The 17,826-nt window shown below is 34.1% G+C and overlaps 1 protein-coding gene across 1 annotated transcript; it reads right to left on the minus strand.

Annotated features, from left to right (window-relative positions):
• Positions 1 to 677: 677 nt before the first annotated feature.
• On the minus strand, positions 678 to 17,425 carry ODF2L (outer dense fiber of sperm tails 2 like). Its single transcript, XM_056356563.1, has 11 exons — positions 17,371 to 17,425; positions 17,066 to 17,137; positions 14,131 to 14,316; positions 12,720 to 12,829; positions 11,056 to 11,191; positions 10,400 to 10,504; positions 9,152 to 9,256; positions 5,714 to 5,799; positions 5,471 to 5,633; positions 4,464 to 4,589; positions 678 to 2,062 (listed from the first exon to the last, which is right to left on the minus strand). The coding sequence occupies exons 1-11, from the start codon at positions 17,404 to 17,406 to the stop codon at positions 1,934 to 1,936; spliced, it is 1,254 nt and encodes a 417-aa protein (XP_056212538.1). The 5' UTR covers positions 17,407 to 17,425; the 3' UTR covers positions 678 to 1,933.
• Positions 17,426 to 17,826: the final 401 nt, after the last annotated feature.

Below are 17,826 nucleotides of genomic sequence, written 5' to 3' on the forward strand. Positions count from 1 at the left end.
GTAGTAACCCTATTTCTAACCATGAAAAAAAGAAAATCAGGGATGGAGAGCCATAAAAATATCACCATCATTTGGAAAATGTTGTCTTCCTTTTAAAGGTATTTCTAAGATTTCAAAGATGAAAAATCTATGTTCCAGTGATTGAATATGAAAAGGAAAGAGACTAGATTAGCAGAATGGAAACTGTGTTGAACTGAAAAAAATACAAATTTCTAATTTTACAAGTTAAATCAAGTCACATATACTTTGACATAAATCTATTCTGTTCGTAGACGTTTAGAGGTAAAAAGCTACCTGAAGCTGCCAGCAACTTTAATTCCAGATCTGTTTCTTACAAATGCACAGGAAGAAAAAAAAAATTAATGTCCTGGATAGCAAAAAACAGGTTGAAATCAAGTTACTGTACATCTTTGTATCATTTATCAATGAAAAGTATACAAGTCTCCATGATGACCTTTCAAAAACCAGTCATGGACTGGATGTAACACTATTTCTGAAATTTTTCCTTCACACATGATGATTTTCAAAAAGGTTTTGATATTTTATAAGGAGCACAAGCAGAACTAAATGAATAAAAATATGGTTGTAAGTGTGTGTGTATGTTTAAGGTAAAAAACCCCAAAATTTAACAGAAGTATTTGCTACTAGCATGTCATATATAATAAATGACAGTTTTATTTTTAAAAAAGCGCACACAAGCAGATCATTAGCACTTATCAGTATTTGTTAAGATCGATAAGCATTTGTAAAAAAAAAGACGTCAACATTCTATACAATATAAATAACTAACAACAAAATACTGTGTTTAACAAACAAGTATTGTCTGTACATGAACTAACATGTTTTCCATCAAAAAATATATATTCTTTAAATACACATTCTAATTTACATATATTTAATTGAATGCACTACTTTTCAAAACCATATCACAGCATATATCTATAAAAAACAATTATTAGCCCTGTATCAGCTGATTATTTACATGTGTTTAACCTGAGGCTTAAGTCAGTCTTATGACAGCAGCCTTTGTACTCACACACAGGGGAATACTGTCCCACCTTGCTGGAGCTGTGTCACTGTGAAAGGGCACACCAACACTTTCAGAGCTTAAACTTTACCTGTATCTAAAATACCTTCCTACTTATGGTTGTAAAATATTACTACAGTATACTCCTGATCATAATGGGACGTAGGGAGAAAAGGCTGGATGGGACAGCCTTGTGGCAACTCCTTCATGCAGCGCAGTAGCGCGTGCTATACTGGTGCTAAGCTGCAGGGAAAAAGAGGAAGCAAACCCAACGTGCTCTAAATTTTTGCCTGTATTAATAGGATAGGTATCATTATCTTGGGCAATTAAATTTCTACATTTACAGAAGTATAATGACTTATATATCATATAACTTTTAATAATTAGAACACACAAATTACTATGCAACCAGTCCATGTGTGTTCTCTCCCCCCACATGAACTGAAAGGTAATCTGTGATCATCTGCATTTACTGCAGACTGAAAGGATGCACATAAGACTTTACAGGACAGCACCTAACACACGATAAATTCACAGACCAATATACAACTTTGTGTGTATACCCCACACTTACACACCTGTCACTACTGTCATGCAGTCTGCCTTTTCACTTCTGTTGCATGAATAATACAATTCTTTATATCAGTAATACCAGGTAAATTTTCCCTATGTGACCAGCCAGCAGGATATACAGTAATGATTGACCTGCTTTTCCCTGCCCATGACAGAAGTATTCCTTGGGAAGAACTAACATAATAGTACTCAGCTCTGTAAAATACTATAAAATCTCTTGCCTCCAACAAGATTTAGAAACAAACCTTGAAAAGTTTCTCTGTTACTAAATTCTTATTTATTTCTCTATGATAATTGTTTCTCTATTATTAACTAAATTAAAAACTAAAGAATTCAACCAAACATTGTTATGTATGAAGCTTTCAAAAACTGCACATAGTTCCGGATGCTCTGGCTCTTGCTCTCCGACTTCTGCAGGCTGTTCTCCAGCTCTTTCAAATGAACTTCATGGTGCTTTTCGTTCTAAGGAAAAGAGAAATGCAATCCTACTTAGAAATAAAATACAAATCAATCAAAATAATAACCTAAGGCAACTGGTGTACTGTGCTCAGCTCTGCGGCCCCCAGCATAAAAAGGCCATGGACCTGTTGAAACAAGTCCAGAGGGCCACAAAGATAATCAGAGTGCTGGAGCATCTCTGCTATGAAGACAGGCTGAGAGAGGTGGGTTTGTTCAGCCTGGAGTAAAGGTGGCTCCAGGGAGACCTTACAGCAGCCTCCCAGTACCCAACAGCAGCCTGCAGGAAAGCTGGAGAGGGACTTTTTACAGGGGCAGGTAGTGATAGGACAAGGGGAAATGGCTTTAAACTGAAAGAGGGTAGGTTTAGATGAGATATTAAGAAATTCTTTACTGTGAGAGTCTTGAGACCCTGGTAAGGTTGCCCAGAGAAGTTATGGATGCCCCATCCCTGGAAACATTCAAGGCCAGGTTGGATGGGGCTTTGAGCAACCTGGTCTAGAGGAAGTTTCCCTTAAAGACCTCAAAATTTTGAAGCTTTGTGTTGTCAGGACCAAACTGAACATGTTTGAATACACTCATAATCCAAAAAAAGGCCTGGGAACGTAAAACCTAACCTGAATTTTTAGCATGAAAGACTCCTAGCATCCTAGATCTGTTATGAACTTAACACTCACTCTCATGTTGATTTTTCAAGGAAACATCTGTCACTGATTTCTTACGCAATATGATTTTTGATGCCTTGTATAAATTAGATGATTGATAGCAATATTATTTGCTCATTAGATTCATACCTGATGCACACCATATATCATTTGTTGTATAAATACTACAGATATTCAGGTATTTCCTTTTAAGTCTATTACAGATTTCAGATGCTAGTTGACTAAAATTAAATTTTAAAAAATACAGAATTACAGTCATCAGATTTAAATCCAACTTCAGAAAAAAATAGTAAAGTTAGAATGAATAACTGGATAAAGTTACCTTCACAGTCCTATTTTGCTTCCAGTTTCACTATAACAGGTATAAGACCATTTTATCATTTTCCATAATGCATTCTCAGTTATATGTAAATGTAATAAGAATAAAAACCAATTAATCAATTTAGAACAGTTCTTCTCTCATATATATGTATCTTTCACATATGTATTTTAACTGTAGGCTTCAAACAGAAAGCATTTGAAAACATACCTGTGACATGACCTGGAAACAAATCTGTCCCTTTCTGGGACAGAAGACAAGAACATTTTCTTTTTTATCTATTCTACATTAACATGGTAACACATTCCTATGAAAAAAATATTTGAAGTAGAATAAAACACTAGCCAGTGTCTGATTTTGTTTTAAGAACACTTTTGTCTTGAGTAAATGCAGACATTAAGTTGCACCGGACACAGACAAAAATTAGTTAAAGCATACTGAATTCAGAACTGTTCTCTGATGTCTTATTTATATCTTGATCAGAGTTTGCTTTTAGGTTGGCTTGATTTTAACCTTGAATGCTTCAAGTCAGAATACAGCATGTTGTTTTTGAAAGTCTAGGAGAGTGACAGTAGAACTTTTTTTAGTGTCTTCTGTATTTGTTTTAAATAGCTCTACAGCTTATTATCATTTATCACAGGACAAATCTCTAACTATATCAAAACTTTGATTAAAGCAAATTATTTGCCACCACTAGTCTAGGGAATTCAGCTTTGTCTGACATTAATAGAAAATATGCTGAAATTTTCTGGATTAGATAAAACAATAGAACAGACTTCTTTTGAGATTACTCATCCAAAATACCTTCTTAGACTGTGGCTTTGCTGAATAGGTAAGCACCAACATATCAAAACATGGGCATTTAAAGGCTTAATACTTTGGAAAAAAATTAGATTATCTCTTTTGTTACTAGCTACATTTATGTCCAACATTGTGAAAAGCTTTCAGTTTATATACCAAATTTTCATAATATCAGATTCTTGTTATCAGCTCGGGGGGGGTGGGGGTGGGGAGGGGGGGTAAGATACACTATGGAACTGTTACGCAGTGACATATAGAACTGTTATTCCAATTATTATATGGAACTTCCTTTCAAATCCAGGTATGCTTACTGAACATGATGATTAATCTGAGAGGGAAATTACAACTTCATACATATTTTTTCGTGTTTGCCTTGCTGGGAAAACTGGATTGAATGAAAGATGTAAACTCAATATCATTCTAGTGATTTAGTTAGACTGGGCATCTGTTAAATCTATTAGAAATGTCAATATACAAAGTGTATCATCAAGTTGAATTAATCTGCTGTCTCCAAAACTGTGTATATGTTGTTTTAGTAGTGTTTTCCAGTAAAAGTAGCTTTTACTGTAAGTAGTGATGTGTTAAGTAATTCCTGAAGTTATCAACAGTATTATTTACTCACGTGGTGTAATACACAGAGGAGTTGTTTTCTCTCTTCTTGCCCCTTTCTCACTTCAGTTTCAAGAACCAGCATTTTTGTCTGAAGGGCTTGTTCTTTGTATGATATTTTTTCCAGTTCTTCAGCTACCTAAATAGTAATGAGAGAGAAATTATGTATATTTACTTTCACTTAAAGCCCAAACCAAATTATTTTCTTATACCTTAGCATTAATAGCTCTATTTCCTATTCTATCATTTAATACCTTAGTTATTTCCTACACAGAGAAATTAAACCTGGGAAATAATTGGATAAATTTGAAAGAAGTTTCAATTTGAAAAAACATGTAGTATTATTGGAAGGGAGACAGTTTTGCCTTAACTTACAAATGAGTTAACAAAGTTGTTATTCTTTTCAAACCAAATCAATACCCCCAGATAGTATTGAAAAAAATTCAGATAGCTTATCTCAACATGATTAATCCGAGACAGAAGTTACCGCTACATACATATTATCTGATTAAACTAATTAATTAACTGCAGCCTTAATTATATTTCCTCTTCCATTTGATTTACTGCTTGCATCCTTTCTACAAAGGACAAATCTCTGCTTAATATTGAAAGTGTGCAAAGGCTTCCTCTGAAATGAGAAGGACTTCAACAAAGTTCTTATGGGCTGCCTATTCCAGAGAAAACAAGAAAAAGGCAAGATTAAGCTTTTGTTCAGAATCTTTTTGCCATGTGAGTGGGATTTAATATTAGGTGGTTAAAGCATTTTGATTGTCACCAAAAAAATGACAGTGAAATGTTGGCCCACTGAACTTCGTCATTTATTTCAATAGAATCCGAATTCCACAAAGTAGTTTAATTGTGCAATCCATATTTAAACATGCAGAATTTCCCAGTAACTTTTTAGTATTGCTCCCTACATCTAGATCTTACCCCATCTTTTCTTCTCAAGCGTATTTTTTAATGCTATTTTAAAACAGAAAAAGGAAAACAATATTAGGAAATGTATTAGATCATCGGTACCATTTTCCTCCCTTCTTCCAAAGCAGATTCCAGTTGCCTGGTTAATCCATTATATTCTGCAATTTTCTCTTCAAGCTGTAATTTACTGCTCTGAAGACTCTCATCTTCCTTTTTAAGCTGACAAGCAAGTTCTTCATTTTGAAATTCCATCTCTTCTAATTGCCTTTATGCAAAACAGATTAACACATAATTCACTATAGCAGAACAGTGTAGGAATTAATTACAGTCAGATTTTTTAGTTACCATTTAAGATCTTCATATTTCTTCTGAATGTTACGGTTTTCTTCTTCTAAGGAAAGACTGCACAAGGAAGTTACATCATCTTCCTCCTGTAAAAATGACAATTCCTTTCTAGTTGAAGAGACCTATATACAGGATATTACAGATCAAAGTAAGCTTGCCTATTAAAATCTAATCAAACAATTTAACTGTAATTTCAGGCAAACGCTGTATTACACTCAAATATACATGATATTTTCTTTAAAAGAAATAAAATGCAGCCAAAGTAACAGGCTAAAACTTTGTGTAAATACTTTAAGGCTGAGAACCTGCTATGTAACAAAGTGAAGCCCTAACGCAACCCATACGCTGCTCATGCAGCCCTGTGTATTAGGGGTTGGCCAGGTTGACCTCCTTGTGAACTTTGACTCTGATTTAGATTCCAGCAAAAATAAGTTCCCTCACACTACAGTCACAGGAAGCACAAAAGTAATACCGCATATATATATATATACACACCTTTACCACATGACGGTGTAGCACTGGCAAGGAATTTCATGAAGTAGTGAGTATCAAGACAGACAACCAAGTTCATAAGAAGAGCTACATCAGTAGCAGCAGCTAACAAAAGCAAGAAGCCAAACTGTCTTCCCCTACCCAGCATCCAGACTCACAAACTTTTACATCTTTTCTTTTAAATCTGTTAACAGTAGTGATGAGATTACTGTTATCTTGCTATCATCCATCTACAGCAAATTAGTAATAAATCACCACATCAGCGGCCTGCTGGTGCCATTATTTAAGAGGCAATGCCATCCTTCACTGGGCTACCTCAAGCAGTTCCATCCAGTAATTTGAACTAAACTGGCTGATTTTTTTAATGTGAATTACAGGCTGCTCAGCAAGCAGGCTGGTAGTTGCAGAAACCTCTAGCAGAGGGGTAGTGAACTGATGCCCTGGTCCACCTGAACCCAGGTTTCTGCACATGGTCCAGTTACTTCAAAGAAATTTTCCTGAATTCTGGTCATAGGACCAAAGGTCAGAATCTCTAAAGAATGTCACCAAGATTTAACACTGAAATTTAACTACTGTTCCACCAGACTGGTGATTATATTCCCAATTGCTTCACTGTACTTACAAGGATTTTTTTGCATTTATTCAGGAAAACATGTAGTTAGATTAAGTTACATATATCATTACATATATGCACCTCAAAATTACTTGTTGCTTAAGTACTTATTAAGGAAAGATGGATTTATGAACTTATGAGCATTCCTGGAAGGAGTATTTAAAATTATGCAAATAAGAACAAAATTTGATGATCATCTTGACAAGAAATCTAAAAAAATCAAAAACTACTTTTTTTTAATAAGCATATAAAGTCTATAAGGACACAGAGACTCACTGTATTTCAGCTGGTTTTCCTACTGACAGGAAGATTAAGCCCCTTTCCTACCCTACTGATTCAAATGCCTTTGTCTTTTGTGCTAGCAGAGTATTCTCTTTAACTCAAAAGCACATTAAAAGGAGAGAGAAAAGAGAACAACAAAACCCTTTAAAACTTAGCCCTGCCATTGAAATTGATGTCACAAGGAAAATAAAAAGCTGAGGAATATTCATATCCAGGCTTAAGTACAAGCAGTAGTACCAAAATATTGCTAAAAATAGAAATGATCCTATTAAAGCATTTTAAAAATACTTTATCAATGAACAAAATGAAATCATTAAAAGTTATACATCATCATCAATACAATTTATGACTATTTATCAGAGAAAATATTGTCTGGTTTATAAATTAGTCATTAAAAACAAAACTAATGTGAAATTAAATTATTCCACTCAATACAAACAATAATTATACTTGCACATTTATTTCCAGGGAAGAATTCTGCAACACATCTCAGGACATCAGTATTCAAAAGGATCAAGAATGCACTTACTTAAAAGATACAGGATCTTAAAGTAACTAGTCTTGTCACATACTGAATTAATGTAAATACAGTTGGCAATAGTTTTATTTGCACTATGCTATTTCTACAGAAGACTTTTTTGATTTATGAAGCAAATAAAGGAAACTGCACAACTGTCACACACGCTAATAGGAAAAAAATGTTCCACTTTCTTCCACATAACTTTCTTATTTATCTTTAAAAATCAGCATGTTCTAAGCATCTGAACCTGCAGCTCCCTAAGGGTTTTGCATTTCTTTGTATGGATCCTTTCCCAGGACATAATAAGCTTTTCCTGATATCCTTGCTGCTTTTCCTCAGCTGCTTTCAGCAAGTCACAAACATGTTCTAACGCCTTAAACTCAGCCTCTGTTTTGTCCCTCACCTGCACAGTCTCATCACAGGAGAAAAACGTAAGTGTAAAACCATAAATCAACTGTTGTAATACCTAATGGCTTTCCATGTGTGTAATAAATCTGAAATTCTACACAAGCTGCATAATATCACCTATTGTATGAAATACTGACAAAGTTACAAGTTCACCACTGGAGAAATTTCCATCTCTGACTACATTTCATTAAAGACTCAGTAACACTCATAATGAACATTTACAAAATTATGCAAGTGTTAGCAGTTCATCATGCAATATCCAAATGTATTTTATTTTTATACAGTATGATTTGGGAACTGGCATACAGACACACTAAGCAGCCTACAGAAAAAATTCTGACCATACAGCTATTGCAGTATTTGGAAAGAGGACAACACCTAATGCCATCTGAAGCTATGTGCAAATATTACTTATTGGTTCAGAATTTTCCTTATTACAACTCAATCATGGAAAAATAAAGTTAGTATGAAATAAAACACCTAAAGGTGCTTCTCTGAGGACTAATTCTGTTCTCCAAAACAGAACATTGCAGACAACACAAAACCTGTCCCTGCCTCAGCTTAATTGCTTAAAAGAATATGTATTTTGATGAGCTATGGAACTGAGGAAATTTGTTTTCCTACCAGTTTTGCATTGTTTTCTGATGCTTAAGAATGTGCTAACTGTGTCCTAGTATTCGGCTCCATCTGCTGAAAAACATAAAAAAACTCATCCCTGCATGGTTTCTGTTTTACCTGGCAGTTAAAACAAAGAAGTCTTACAATAGGTTTGCTTCAATACACAACTTTCACAGGTGTTTTGTTGAAAGATCTAGTTTTAAAATCAACAAGAATAAAACCACATTTTTAAAAATAAAAGAATTCTCAAATTCTAAAATAGCCCCACTCCTTAATCATTACTCTAGAAATGATTTCTCACCTGTTTGCAATTGATCAAAAGAGCCACCAGCTCACAAGTAAGAGTTAGTAAAACTTTCAGTGAATTTATAAAAGTTTTGTACATTTGAAAAAGAAAAAAAGAGCCAGTGTCTTGTGACTTCTAATAAGTGGGTCACAATAATGTAGGAAAGATCAATGTCCTACAGAACTGTCTGGAAACATGCTATATCACTGCAAGACTTACCTTATCTGCTTTTAAGCATTTGTTTTCTGTTATTCTTTTGTTTTCATTTAAGACTGTTGCATATCTGGATTTCAATTCTTCTACTGCTGTTTGTAATTTCTGTACCTAGGACAACATATATTTTTCACATACACTTGCAAGGTGTTTCTTTTAAATATAGAGACAATAGAATCATTAGTAAGAAGCATAAAGGAAAACCTTTGATTTCTAGATAGAATCTCAATATTTGTCATTAGATTAAGTTATTTACTTTCATTATCCTACTCATCACAGCAAATATAAAAAGGTAGCCAGGAAAAGAGCACTCTTGATATCCACATTGTGTTTTCAACAAGGGAGAATGAGTCGTGCTAAAGCAGCAGCCAACTTGACTCATCCTTCTGTCCCCAGGTAACAAGTGTCATGGGCAGCTCCCATCTGGAGTCACCACAGCTACCCAGGCAGGGAATTTCATCCCACTCACTGCTTAAGGCTGGCGGTTTGCTGGAATCTCATCTTCCATCTTAAAGCTGGCAGCAACTTTAATTGTGGTGATGCATTCCACGGACAAGGCACACTGGTTATAGCTAGATTTTGTATTGTGTCTTTTCTCTTGTCAATGATTTTAAAAAGACTTAAGTGAAGAATGTCAGTGAAGTGGTGTCTATACTATAGCAGAAACATACAACTTGGAATCAATGTTCTAAAATTTCTTCTCGTGAATAAAGCCAAATACAAAAAAGCAATTGATAAAAAAAGCTCATTTTAAGTCTGATTTATATGTTTTGCTGGTATTTTCAATATGGAACTACATATGTAAATAAAAAACCTCTTACAGCAGTACTTGAATGCTGGTTTATTATCCTTAGGAACGTGGAAATAAAGATGTCCAAGGAGAGGTAAAAATATCATTGGATATGTCTACTAAAGACATTAGACTCAATTTTTTTTTTAAATACAATTTATTAGATTACTAACTTGCTTTTTAGGAAGCAAGTCTTTTCTAAGCAAGTATGTAATTAACTCTGTTGGCTTCAATGAGCTTCAGCTGGGCTTCACACAATTTAATAAGGATTATGCATCCTAGTAATAATGAGGAGACTATTCTTTGATATGGTCTATAATGGCACTCTCTTCCATCATCCCCGATGTTACAACAGTATTACAATCACCATGACAAATCTGTTTTATTACAAATAAAATATCATTTCCTCAAAACTGCTTACAAATTTATAAACCATACTTAAACATTTCAAATATACTGGTCACCTGATTTTTGTACAGTTCAACAAGGTTTTCCTGCAGCTTTGCCTTTTCTTGCAGATTTAGCAGCTCACTTTCAACAGTACTCTTTTCCAGTGTAGCAAGGGAAGCCTTGATTAAACCATGGGAAAAAAAAAATTTAAGAGTGTTATTAAAATAACACAATCTACCATGTGATATTACTACAAAGTGACCTGCAGGCATTAGGAAGAGTGACACAATTGTCTATCCTGTCAATCAAAAATTATAGCCCACAGTTCATTTGTCAGCTCATGAGAACATTTACTTTGGAGGATAAATACAATCCAAAACCTGTAAAGCCTTTAAAAATTGAAATTAATAGTTGAGCTAAACCCAGTCCTTTGATTTCAAAAAGTTTTACAAACATAAACAATTTCTAGTTAAGCAGCTTTGTAGCTACTGTCAGTAAAATAAATGGTTAAGCAGATAGATGATTAGACAACCCTGTTCCTAGCTTTGCTATGGATTTCCACTGATAAAATTTAAATGTCTCATTTTCACTTACTGCAAAACATGGACAGCAAAATTTATTCTACAGGTTTGGGATCTCTAGACAGAAGGCCCCAAGGGAATTAATGTGGTTACTCCATTAATGTATCTGAAATGCAGAGTCATTCAACAATGTTTTATAATGATCTTACCTTTAATTTTTCATTTTCAAGGTAAATATTTTCGTTTTCAGTGTTAACAGAATTCAGCTTTCCAAGAATTTCCTTATCTGAGTTTCTTCTCCATTCCTCCTTTCTTTTCAGTTCTTCCAAAAGGTTTGTGATCTGCCTTGTTAGGTAGGCAAGAACTCTGTGCAATATATAATGCTTGCAAAACTCTTTATGCAAATTAAATTGTACCTTAACACATACTCCTTCATTGTTCTCATTTTAAGCAAAAAAAACACAAACAAAACAGAGAATGCATTTAAGCATCCCAAGAAAGCAGTATCTATAGAAATAAGAAACTATCCAAAAGAGCGGTCCACCAAGGAAGTAAGTGGTCCTTGCTCAATTATAAATTCATTACCTAGAATGTCCAAGCATGTTTCCAAGACAACTTACTGTACAAAATTGAATTGCATTGAATTTATAGGGTCTGTCAGATAACGTCCTACTAAGAACATTCCATAGCTAGTTTAGAAATGGTACTTTCTGTTATCAAAAGCAACAAGTTGTGCTATGCCTCACTATTTGCTTTTCATGTTAATAAACAATGAAATTTGTTTTGCTCTTTAGCCATACACTGCCTAGTAGAACAAGTCTGTTGGAATGGTAGATTTCAAGCAAAGGCTATTATTTTCAGCTAAAGTAAAACCAGCAAAAAAACTATTGGAAGCAGGATGAGTACTTGAGGGAAATATTATAGATGTTTCCATTTTTTGGTTTTTTTTGTTGTTTTTTTTTTTTTTTTTTTTTTTTTTTTTTTTTTACACTTTCCTAGATGCCTCCTCATATACCCTGGGCAAACAGCAGGCTAGACAGATAGGACTGACAAGTACCTGCACTGTTAAAATTTTAACATGTACTGAAAATATTTTCAGAAATGTCAGATTTTCTGAAACACAAATATAAGTCAAGCCAATTTAATTTGAGCTGTTACATATATGAGGATTAATCAAGTTCTTTGTAAAATACACATTCTGCCTTAGACCTAGAATAAAGGCACCTACAGTTTCTTTTGCTTCCTTGAATTACAGTCCATGTTTCTACTGACAGAAAAGGTAAAAGGATATTTGTCACTGTCTGCCAAAGAATATGGCATATCCTTCATGTACATTAAGATTTCATTGTGTAGTTTGAATAAGGTTGGACAATTCTGTGTTGCTTTTCCTTACAAGAATAAACTGTTCAAATGTGCATCTGAGAGGAACCTTTCTCTATCCACTAGTGGGGTAAAACATTAGCAGAACTGAAATAATTTCACCATCATTAGTCTGAAGCAGAAACTAGAAGCCTAAGAACCATCTAAGAACCTTCTTAGGCTTAGAAGCCTAAGAATCAAATTGTTGAATCAGTTAATAAGTGGTTCTGAGGAAGCAGCATAGTAGCTACTATCAAGTTCAGGCTAATTGGAAGTATGCAGGGGAAAGAATATACTCCTTACTTGTATGGGTGAACGACTTTTTTAAAAAAGGTTGTGAAACACAGCAAAGAGAAGGCTAAGAATGTTAAATTTGTTCTTGTTTCCAACTTCTAAATTCTGCTCAGAATTTTAAAATATGAATAAACTTGTTTACATTGTCAACACCAACTACTACACTACTAAATATCAACACTGTGTGAATACAAACAAAAAAACTATCAGTTTAACTTACTTGTTAAGTTCTTCTATTTGAATTTCTAATGCTGTCTTTTCTTCAACCGTTCTATCATGCTGGTTTTTCCAGGCATCAGATGCCAACAGTATCTCAGACAGTTTGACTTCCTAGAGAATACAGGAATTACACATTATGTAAAAAAATATTGCCACTGGACAATGTCATCTAGTTCTACAACTTTTAGTAAACACAAGAGCTATTTAATATAAGATGGCTTTATTGGATCTCCCTAGTACAAAGCAATGTAAATTTTGTCTTGGATCAAAAGAAAACAAACAAAACCACTCACTTGTTAAAAAATTAGTCTATGTACAGACTTACCTTCAAGGCACAGACACAGTTAAACACTGGCACTTTATACCAACTGTAGAATACAACAATATTTCAAGATTTAAGGTGAAAATATTTTCATACAAAAGTATTTGTCTCCAATACACCTCTACTACATATTACATAAATTAAGACAAAAATAAAATTCTGCCAAAACATTTTAAGAATGAAAAATAATACTTAGGTAGGAAATGCAAAGAACTATGGATAATTAACAAACACATGCTATCTTGAAGTTCACCAGGTCTTCAATAGGGAAAGAAAACAATAGTGTGACTACAAAACATCAAAAGTTCAGGAGTTAGCTGCCATCCCTCTGTACTGCTAGGTGTACTTAAAGATCCACTTACTGCCTTCTCACAAAGATCAAAGAGGAAAAAAGACATTATTAACCATCTCCTGGTATACTAACTGGAAAAATATAACTTCAGTACTAACACATCCAAAATGATGGCAAGACATCTGAAAGTATGAAAACATACTCTTATTAGGAAACCTACATAAGGCAATAAAGATTTCAGCACAGTTTTGATCCACCTGGCCTTTTTGAAAAATTACACACTGTAGGGACATGCAAGGCAAGAATCTATGGAACAATTTGGATTAAGGAATTTTTGTATTTATATTTTGAAAAGGTTCAGAGCAAGCAGCTTAGAAACAAAGCTAAGCATCCACATGAAATGTCATACACTGATAAATAAAACGGACTTCAAACCCCAATCATGGATTCTCATTTAGTACACTGTACTTCTGAGTTAGTGTATATCTGTAAAGGTCCAACAGGAAGATCAGGAAAGGTGTAACTGAAAGTTTATCAGACTTTCCTTACTTATTACAGTTTGAGGTATACAACATCATGGCTTAAGACATTCACTAAATTTTGACAAAATAAAGGCAGTGAATGTAGTAACAGTTTGCATGTCACTTAAACCTTTTCCTTAACCAAGCAGCAAAATAAGTAAAAGGTACAAATGCAGCATGATGAACCAACTTTTTCCCGTTTTCCACAGCTGAAAGTCTCCCAATTGTTCCCCTTAAAACCATACAGCACAACATTGCTCACAGCATAGTCACTCACACGTTCTCTTATTCTGGAGGTTAGATTTTCCACAGCTGCTTCAAAGTGCCGAGCTCTTTGTTTCTGGGACCTGATTGCTTTTTTCAGAGCAGTCTTCTTTCGCTCACTTGCTTCCTTTAAGGCTAACATCTGGTGCTTGTATTCACCAATTCGAAGTTTCCACTCTGCTATTTTCTTTTCTAGAGTCTGCAACATAATTAAACATCAACTCTTTCCCAATGCAGGAAGCTGACCTCTCTAACTTCATGAGTTTTGTATTTTTCATCAACATATCACTTGTTATTTAAATATAAATGGAAAAAAAAAGACCAGACATTAAAACAGTACATGATAACATACAATAAAAGCAATACTGGAGAATCGCAAATGCAATTATTAAGGTGCTACAGCTTATAGAAAGTATGACCAAGCTACCAGTAGACAACTATTTAATAGAGACAAGTGCAAGTTCCATTCATATAACTTATTATTCTGCCAAATTACAGCAATGTCAGTAGGCTAACAGTGTAAATCAATTTCTCAAGTCACTGATAAACATCCTAATTGTAAGAATGATTAATGCATTTGTTTCTTTCACTTGAATCTAGGTCTGACACTTAAGTTTATTCACATAGAACATAATTAAACCCAGAATAGCATGCCATTTAACCTACTGACTACATTAATGTACCAGCCTTATTCAAGATACTATTCGCCAGTTCCTATAAAATATGCATATTATACATATGAGAGGATATCTGTTAGTATAGGTCCTGCTAATGACCCCACAATGTTTCCACAATCAATGAAAAACATATATGGTTTTCCAAGTAAAAGACAGTCTAAGGTACTAGGACTCACCAAAAGGTAAAGTACTACTTCAAAAAATGAAATTACAAAAACCACCAAATATGCAGGAAGCAGTATTTGTATCTAGATGTTTATAGGGCATTTCGTAAACAAAAATGTTACTTGGCATGGGTGTGTGTGTGAGGCTGGGGTGGCATGAGAACACCTTCAGTAAATACAGAAAATCTGACTCTATAGGGACTTCTTTAACTGTTGGTATAAATCTGTGGATAACTAGCTAGCTGAAAAGGGTCACATAGTCATAGTCCAGCTGGCTGGACAAAAATGCACATGGCTCTCAGCTTATCTGAAGTAAAGCAAAATACACTGTCTTTGGCTGTCCTTGTTACACAATAACAGGAAGATTTTTGGGGGAAAAGAATGTTGCAGGTGGGAACAGAAAACTACAGAAGAGAAATTAGGGGCGGGCTTGGTATTTAGGCAACTAACCAATAATGAGCTTAACTTTTGTAATATGTATGAGCTAATTATAAGAAGGCATAAAAGGTGACTGTAAGAGACAATAAACGAAGCCTGCTGATCACTCATATTGAGTGACTGTGTCTTCCCTCCGTCGCAACATAAATCAACAACTGTTATCCCCTGTTATAACCGCAGGAGGTCACAATCACACTAAGAGTAAGTGCTCTGGGCATTATTCAGTGGCAGAGGTAAATTTAAATTGAGATTTCATAAGGGTAACGCTAAGCTTTTGCCAGCTGCTGTCCAGATATTAACCAAATCAACAGGATTTAAGCTAGCAACTGACTTCAGCACTTCAAGAGCAAACAAACAAAACTTTTAAATGAAGATTGAATGAAAATACAATTGTATATCAAGTTACTTTATCCAATGAAAATGTTTTTGGAATTCTGTAGCTGTACTAGGTAGAACAAGAAAGCAGGTTTTGTTTAGAAGAATACATGAGGCATTTATAGACACAGATGTGACTTTTTTGGAATTGAGTTGCTATAGACTCCTTAACTTCAAATGATACAATTACTAGGGAATGTATGCTATCAAAAAAAATTTGGATATTAGAAGTATGTTATTGTTAGCCAATATTTTCTGATTCACGCCTATGTTCTTGACAAGTTTCAAATACTGAAACTGAGGCCTCATACAGCTCCAGACTCTGACATACGACCTTGTCCTTGCCTTGTTCTAAAGTCATTAACTGATGGAAATGTCCAAATTTACCACTTTCTTTTTAGAACAGAAAATAGAAATAATTTCACCTACCTTAAAGTGAAGTTAAGCATTAGACTGAACTGTTTCTCTTTCAGTCAATATTAAGAGATTTATTTATTCTTTCAGTGTCAATAAAAAGAAACAAGTGATTCACCACCCTTATCTGACAACACAGTCATCCTGGGGACTTGTCTATCTCTTTTCATGGACTATATGGAGACTGCCTCAGGATCGATATCTACCTCCTAGATAGCAGTTAGGTCAATGCAAATGTTTTTATGTGTGCTTAACATGTCTTCAGCAGAACTGCTAGCATGCACAAGTTGAGGAAAAAAAAAATCCTTTGCAATTAAGATTGTGTAGTCAGACTGTGCAAAATATAAATGCTAATTTACTGTTTGAGATTTTTTTCACAGAGAGTTTGATTTCAAGCAATACTTTAAGATTTAACTCTCACACCCGAGTTAAACTGACCACAGTAAGGCTACTATTCCAAATAAACTGAAACACAAATGAAAATATGTTGACCTGTATTTTCACTTTTAATTCATCATTTTCCACTTCTTTTCTTTGAATCTGACATAGCAGGTGAGCTTGTACTGCTTTTATTGATTTTGACAGATGGTCTTCTTTCTGTACATTGAGCTAAGAAAGAGAAATAAACACAAATCTGTTGGTCTATGGAAATATGCTATATGATGCTATCTATATTCTTTCTATTTTGCTGTAGTTTCTAACTGAAATTTGAATGCCCTCAAAAGCTGGAAAAGATAAAACATGCTCTGCAAGTATATTCACAAGCAGTAACTTGTTAATAATGTTGTTAATGTTAAACAGAAATCACAAAATTTAAAATTCGTAAATAAGACTAGTAAATTGGAAGAAAACATTCATTCTAACAGAACTGGTCACTCACTTTTTCAAGCTGAAGCCTGAATGAAAGTTCTTTAACATGTTTCTCCCTTTCAAGTATTTTTCTTCTGAGATTCTTCATGGGAAAAAAATAACAAAAAAAAATGGGTTTCGTGTCTGTACACAACAATGCAATGGTAATGCACACTGATGAACATTTCAGGTCTAAAACTAAGATTCCACTTTGTGATGATAAACCACAAATACTCCCATTTGCCACTGTCACTTGAAATTGTATGATCCCATGACATAGCCATTTTCAAATGTACAGCACAGAACAAAAAGAGGCAGAAATTTTGATTTACTTACAGTATTTTGGGTTTCATTTTCACTTAACTTCTGCATCAAAGTTTCAATGTTTTTAATGTTTAACTGCAAGACAGAAGCAGGAAACATCAAAAATTACTTCTGTATATAATTGATTTAGCATTTTTTCTATGGCTTTGAATTTGGAACATATAATTTGCTACATATGAATATAAAAGCTTGTATATGAGCTACTCAAGAGTCGACTGGTTTAAACCCTAAAGATTCAATTTATTTTGCACATATAACTTTGTAGCTGAATAAAACAAATGAGGGTAATTCCATACACCAATTTCTTTCTTTATTTTAGCTAAAAGGACTCTAAATACCATAAATATTTAACAGTTCTTTAAATATAGTCAAATAGTAAAAGCTATTTTAAAACTCATAATATTTTGGAGACTAATATGAAGTATTAAAGCCTTTCAGGATAGATAGGTGAATTTGAAGATTGAACCA

Source organism: Falco biarmicus, chromosome 11 (genome assembly GCF_023638135.1).
Source record: "Falco biarmicus isolate bFalBia1 chromosome 11, bFalBia1.pri, whole genome shotgun sequence".
Classification (NCBI taxonomy): domain Eukaryota; kingdom Metazoa; phylum Chordata; class Aves; order Falconiformes; family Falconidae; genus Falco; species Falco biarmicus.

Bases quoted from the DNA above. Each gene is read 5' to 3' on its own strand.
- ODF2L (XM_056356563.1), bottom strand. From the start codon at position 17,406: ATGCAGAAGTTAAGTGAAAATGAAACCCAAAATACT. The intron at 9,257-10,399 runs GTGACCAGTATA...ATGTTGTCCTAG, and splicing joins TTGAACTGTACAAAAATCAG to GTACAGAAATTACAAACAGC. The intron at 5,800-9,151 runs GTAAGTCTTGCA...TCATTTTTACAG, and splicing joins AATGCTTAAAAGCAGATAAG to GAGGAAGATGATGTAACTTC.